The sequence below is a fragment of the Hypanus sabinus genome, unplaced genomic scaffold (assembly GCF_030144855.1).
Source record: "Hypanus sabinus isolate sHypSab1 unplaced genomic scaffold, sHypSab1.hap1 scaffold_306, whole genome shotgun sequence".
Classification (NCBI taxonomy): domain Eukaryota; kingdom Metazoa; phylum Chordata; class Chondrichthyes; order Myliobatiformes; family Dasyatidae; genus Hypanus; species Hypanus sabinus.
The window spans coordinates 296,296-302,997 of record NW_026781218.1 but is presented as its reverse complement, the minus strand read 5'-3'; the positions used below and the strand labels follow the sequence as shown (position 1 = coordinate 302,997).

General features: G+C 42.7%; 1 protein-coding gene across 1 annotated transcript; it reads right to left on the bottom strand.

The window, feature by feature from the left end:
* Window positions 1-1,396: 1,396 nt before the first annotated feature.
* On the bottom strand, window positions 1,397-2,554 carry LOC132388368 (N-acetyllactosaminide beta-1,3-N-acetylglucosaminyltransferase 3-like). The gene has a single exon (XM_059960704.1). The coding sequence runs from the start codon at window positions 2,552-2,554 to the stop codon at window positions 1,397-1,399; it is 1,158 nt and encodes a 385-aa protein (XP_059816687.1).
* Between the last annotated feature and the right edge of the window lie 4,148 nt (window positions 2,555-6,702).

Sequence of the window (6,702 nt, the reverse complement as noted above, 5' to 3'; positions counted from 1 at the left end):
AGAATAGTTTGAGTGAACTCGGCCTTTTCTCCTTGGAGCGATGGAGGATGAGAGGTCGCCTGATAGAGGTGTACAAGATGATGAGAGGCCTTGATCGTGTGGACAGTCAGAGACTTTCCCCAGGGCTGAAATGGCTAGAATGAGAGGGCATAGTTTAAGGTGCTGGGAAGTAATACAGAGGAGATTTCAGGGGTAGGTTTTTTTTTACACAGAGAGAGGTGAGTGCGTGGAATGAGCTGCCGCCGGCGGTGCTGGAGGCGGAAAAGATACGGTCTTTAAGAGACTCCTGGATGGTCACATGCTTTGAAAAAGAGGGCTGTGGGTAAAGCCTAGGCAGTTCTAAGGTAGGGACATGTTCGGCACAGCTCAGTGGGCCGAGAGGCCCATATTGTGCTGTAGGTTTTCTATGTTTCTACTCAGAAGACAGCCACTGGGTTTTTCCCACCTTCCTTTAATTTGCTGTTACTAATCAATCCCAAATGACGATTGGCCACTAGTTGATTGGTCACCGATTGCTCTATTGCCCCTCGGACAGTGAGCCTTATTGAAGTCCCCTCCTCTCCAGATTTCCGATGTCCAGGTTGGCCACTAGTGAAAGCTACCGGACTTAACTCTCAGTGATGACCGTGTCAATACCAACAACATGACACTGGCAGCCGAGTACATTGTCTTAGACAAGACACCTGCCAAATCTAATGCCACTCCCCTTCGCACTACATATGGACTGCCGTCTATGTATGCATATTGATCTGTTGTCCCCACATGTTCATTGATCTCTTTCTCTCTCTGCAATGTAAATACTCCAGTTCAAGCCATCTCGTGCGTGTGTGCTTTTATTTGATATGTAGTTACACAGACACAGTGCAGGCTGACATTTGAGTACAGAAGTGATGACCATAAGTTTCTCCATTCCTCCAACCCTGAGACAATTTCAGATCTGGATTCTTTGTTGTTCTCACAGTTCCAGTCCAAGAAATGCATTTGTCTCTTTCACATTTTGCAAGGGGCATGTAAGAAACGGCAAGAAAAAAATACACAGATATAACTGTTACTAAAAATTTTATTTGTGCCTTATTATACAAATGCCCCAAGTGAACATGTTGTACCTATCTGCACGCAATGCAACAAGGACTGCCCACTTGGAATAACTTTACAATTGACTTAAATTGTGATGCTTCTGTCAATATTGGAAGTCATTATGGGTGCAGTAATAATTAGGCTGAGTGATGACACCTGATAGCGTTTCAAACATTTGTAGAATGTAGAAAGGCGCCGACACTATGAGTTAATATATCCAATATAATTTAGGAATTAACCTTCGTACATTGCATAAACAACTGATTAACACATGTGCACAAACTGCATTCCATTCCAACAGTTGCTACATTCTCATGACTCATGTGGTCCTTTCCGTGGATGCAGACTTCTGGGGAGCACGAGCACACTTCAGATTGGCATCATGCACCGCATCCCACATCAGTAGCAGTTCGAAAGGCCGAAAACGGTGCACTAGCAGCAACTCACGGTAATAGCAAGGATTGAAAGATTCATCTTGGGGTGAAGGAACACTGATTCCAGCTATCCTGAATCCGCTATGGGAGCGTGGGGCTAGTCCAGCCTTGGCCAGACACATCCCCAAAAATACGTCATCAATGGGGAATAGTTCAAGGTCTTGGGCTATGTGGTAAATGATATGAGCTGTATGCACAGACATAAGTATCCCCCCTCCACCAGCGTATGGTGGGTACGACTTGATGGTGGTCACTATTTCTGGCACATAATACTTGCTCCACTTCTCGCGAATAGGCCCAACCCCATAAATGAGATGGCCCACAAACAGGTGTTGGAGAACCTTCATGCCTAGCAAATAATCAACCATGTTATCGGTATTGGCAAAGACATCATCATCTCCATTGAAGATGAACTTAGCACTGGGGCAATATTCACTGACCCACTGCAGCAACTTGTATTGTTTGAGGGTGAGGTTGAAAAAGGTATCCAAGAAATCCCATTGTAGAACATCTCTGTGTTCTCTGTTTTCCATGGCTAACAGCTGATTCAATTTCCTGCTTTCTTTTTGGTCAGGAGAGACACCAGAGATAAATACTCTCTTAATTAGGACCCCATTGAATTCGCGTTCTTTGCCCCAGGTCTTCCTGACCACTTCCCGCCGATCCTGGTTGAAAGGGTCAGATTTGATCACCAGGAGCAGGAAGACATTGTGAGATCCTTCTCGACCACCACATTTATCTGGGACATTTTCAATCATGTCAAATTCTCGACAGAGTTTATACAACAAGAAGTTTTTAATGTGCTCGTTCTCTTGATGAAATGAGGACAGGTGCAGCAATGTCGTGTTCGCGTGGCACTTTGGCTTGAGCACTGATCTAGTTGCATCAGCTGTAACAACCTTGGGCAGATCTTTGCGATGAACAGTTTCTGCAACATCACCAGTCTCTCGACGTCGGACATTATCCCAGAACATGAAGAACAATCCCAGAATAATCAGAACACCCAGCACTACTTTCTCATGGAATCGCCGATGTCTTCTCATATTTCACCTGAAATAGAGAAGAAATATGGATTAATTCAACGAAAACTTTACATTTACATGATGCTTGAGAACAATGAGAAGTTTAAGCTGTAATGAGGTTCACTAATGCTTTGTAATATTGAACCCCAAAAAGGTGGTGAGGTAAGGGATAGACAGGGCCCTACACGCTGCTGTAAGTTTAGTTGACCTGAAGCATTCCATCCCAGCAGAAAAACAAATCTACCTATAGGATACCATCTCTGTCATTACACTGAAAATCGCATAGTTTCTTTCTGAGCATTAAAGATATATGATTCAAAAGGCTGTATTCCACCTCGCTTCACAGCTCTCATTACTCCTCTCGGGGCATAAACTGAGCTGGGCCAGACATAGAGCAATATAGCACAATGCAGGGATTTTGGCCCCTGATGTTGTACCGTCCTTTTAATCTGCTCCAAGATCAATTGATCCCTACTTTCTCAAATAGCTGTCCATTTTTCTTTCATCCATTTGTCTATCTAAAAGCCTCTTAAATCTCACTGATACATCTACCCTTATCACTTCCCAGGCTGTGCATTCCATACAACCACCATTTTCATTTTGTAAAAAAAAATACTACTTCTGACAAACCCCTCTACTTTTCTCTAATCACCTTAACATTAGCAATATAGCACAATGCAGGCAGTTTGGCCCATGATGTCGCACAAACCCTTTAATCTGCTCCAAGATCAATGTATCCCTACTCTGTCAAATAGCTCTCCATTTTTTCTTTGATCCATGTGTCTATCTGAAACCCTGTTCAATCTCACTGATGCATCTACCCTTATCACCACCCAGGCAGTGCATTCCATACACCCACTATTTTCTTAAAAAAATACTACTTCTGACAATCCCATAAACTTTTCTCTAATCATCTTAACACCATGCCCCATCATATTAGTCATTTCTGACCAAGGAAAATGTTGTTGGCTCTCCATTCTCTCTATGCCTCTTAGCAGCTTATACACCTCTATCAAATCACCATTCACAACACATCCCCCCCCCCACCTTTGCTCTAAAGAGTAAGGTCCCAGCTCACTCATCATTCAGGTTGAGTTCACAGGTTACTGATACTATGGAAGATGATGTATTATTGACCATTGATTAGTAACTGAATATATGGCAGTGCAGGTAAGGTAACGTGTTAGCATAGCTACTGAAAGCATGAGATTTTCAGGGCATTTCAACCTGGTCTATGTATGCCTACAATAGGAGAAACAAAAGGAAGTATACTCAAGGACCTTGGTTTCCTGCTTCTATTTTAACCAGAGAATTGTATTCAAAGTTAAATTAGCAGTGGCCCACCAACCACGCTGCCATCCATTGGTCAAGCCACTTTATGGAAGGCTGCAACTAAGGCATTACTAGTCCCAAAGGCAAGGCTAAATCCACCCAGACATTCAGTAGTAAGCAATTGTGACAAGACAGCGAAGCCATCTTAGGCCTATATCTATTGAAGGAAAACGGCACCAGCATCATCTATGGCAGGAATTTACGCTTCATGAAGAGCAATGAACCTTGGATTCCAGGAGCCCAGAGAAAGCACAGATAACTGATAGCAGAACTGGGCAGATAGTTAGGATGATCCACAATGTGTATGAGTAAAAGCTTGGATGCCAGGAGCCCTGAAACGACACCAGTGACTGATAGCAGTACGCTGTGTACAAGTAAAACTATTTGCACTGGGATGCAACTTGTGTCATTTAAAAATTATGCAATCCCAGAATAATGCAATCTAAACAGGCCCATCGGCTCAACTGGTCCATACCAACCACAGCATCCTCCCTGCTAGTCCTAGTTGTCTTGTTTGGCCATATCTCTCCAAGCATCTCCCTTCCATGTACCCGTCCAAATGCCTGTTAATCGTGGCAGATGAACCCAATTCAACCACTCCCTCTGGTAGCTTCTTCCGGGTACTCACTATCCTCTGTATACTGAAGTTATCTGCAAGGTCACTTTCCAATTTTTTCCCTCCTCCCTTCTATCTGTGACCTCTCATTTTGGACTCTCCAACTCTCCAATAATGACAATCCACCTTATCAATACCCCCTATGATTTTAAACATCTGAGGTCACCTCTCATTCTCCAATGAAAAAAGGTCCAGCATGGCCAGCCTCACTGTAACCCCGGTCCTCTCGTCCAAAAAACATCCTCCTAAATCTCTTCTGCACCCTCTCCAATTTGGCGGCGTCTTTCCTATAACAGGGTAACCAAAATTCTAGATAATATTACAAAAGTGGTCTCAGCAACATGTAACTGCAAATTATGCCCCGCCCCCACACTCTACACCATAACTGTTGAAGGCTGACATGCTAAACGCTTTTTTTCAACATCCTGCCTTACAGTGAACTGACTTGTCAGCGGCTTGCCTTTCAATGTACATTTGAATGTCTATCATCTCACATATAACCATATGACAATTACAGCACGGAAACAGGCCATCTTAACCCTTCTAGTCCGTGTCGAATGCTTACCCTCACCTAATCCCACCGATCTGCACTCAGCTCATAACCCCCCATTCCTTTCCTGCCGTTTTAAAACCTATCCGTTTTTTTAAATGGCAATATCGAACCTGCCTCTACCACTTCTACTGGAACCTTGTTCTACACAGCTACCACTCTCTAAGTAAAGAAGTTCCCCCTCGTGTTACCCCTAAACTTTTACTCCCTGTCTCTCAACTCATGTCCTCTTGTTTGAATCTCCCCTATTCTCAATGGAAAAAGCTTATCCACGTCAAATCTATCTATCCCCCTCATAATTTTAAATACCTCTATCAAATCTCCCCTCAACTTTCAACGCTCCAAAGAATAAAGACCTAACTTGTTCAACCTTTCTCTGTAACTTAGATGCTGAAACCCAGGTAACATTCTAGTAAATCTCCTCTGTACTCTCTCTATTTTGCTGACATCTTTCCTATAATTCGGTGACCAGAACTGCACACAATACGCCAAATTTGGCCTCACGAATGTCTTGCACAATTTTAACATTACATCTCAACTCCTATACTCAATGTTCTGACATATAAAGCCCAGCATATCAAAAGCTTTCTTCACCACCCTAACCACGAGATTCCACCTCCAGGGTACTATGCACCATTATTCCTAGATCACTCTGTTCTACTGCATTCCTCAATACCCTACCATTTATTAAGTATGTTCTATGTTGAATAGTCCTACCAAAGTGCAGCACCTCACACTGATCAGCATTAAACTCCATCTACCATCGTTCAGCCCACTCTGCTAACTGGCCTAAATCTATCTGTAAACTTTGAAAACCTACTTCATTATCCATAACGGCACCTATCGTACTGTCATCTGCATACTTACTAATAAAATTTACTTTCCTATCATCCAGATCATTAATGTATATGACAAACAACATTAGACCCAGTACAGATCCCTGAGGCACACCACTAGTCACCGGACTCCAACCTGACAAACAGTTATCCACCACTACTCTCTGGCATCTCCCATACAGCCCCTGTTGAATCCATTTTACTACTTCAATATTAATACCTAACGATTGAACCTTCCTAACTAACATTACGTGTGGAATCTTGTCAAAGGCCTTACGGAAGTACATATAGCAAACATACACAACTTACCCTCGTCAACGTTTTCTTTATCCTCTTCAAAAAATTCAATGATTGTCAAACATGACCTTCTACGCACAAATCCATGTTGACTGCTCCTAATCAGACCCTGTCTATCTAGATAATTATATATACCATATCTAAGAATACTTTCCATTAATTGACCCACCACTGACGTCAAAATTACTGGCCTATAATTTCTAGGTTTACTCTTAGAACCCTTTTTCAACAATGGAACAACATGCGCAATACGCAAATCCCCCGGCACCATCCCCGTTTCTAATGACATTTGAAATATTTCTGTCAGAGCCCCTGCTATTTCTGCACTAATCTCCCTCAAGGTCCTAGCAAATATCCTGTCAGGTTCCAGAGACTTATCCACTTCTATATTCCTTAATAGCGCCAGTACTTCTTCTTTAATCAGCTTAGGGATTTGTTAAGTAACGGTGGTAGCGGGGTAACACACCGACGGGAATAACGTAAATAGACCCAGTAGTCATGAAAGTCATCTGATTGATAGGGTTATTTATTTCCAGTA

What these genes read in the sequence shown, in the direction of transcription:
- LOC132388368 (XM_059960704.1), bottom strand. Translation starts at nt 2,554, where the DNA reads ATGAGAAGACATCGGCGATTCCATGAGAAAGTAGTGCTGGGTGTTCTG.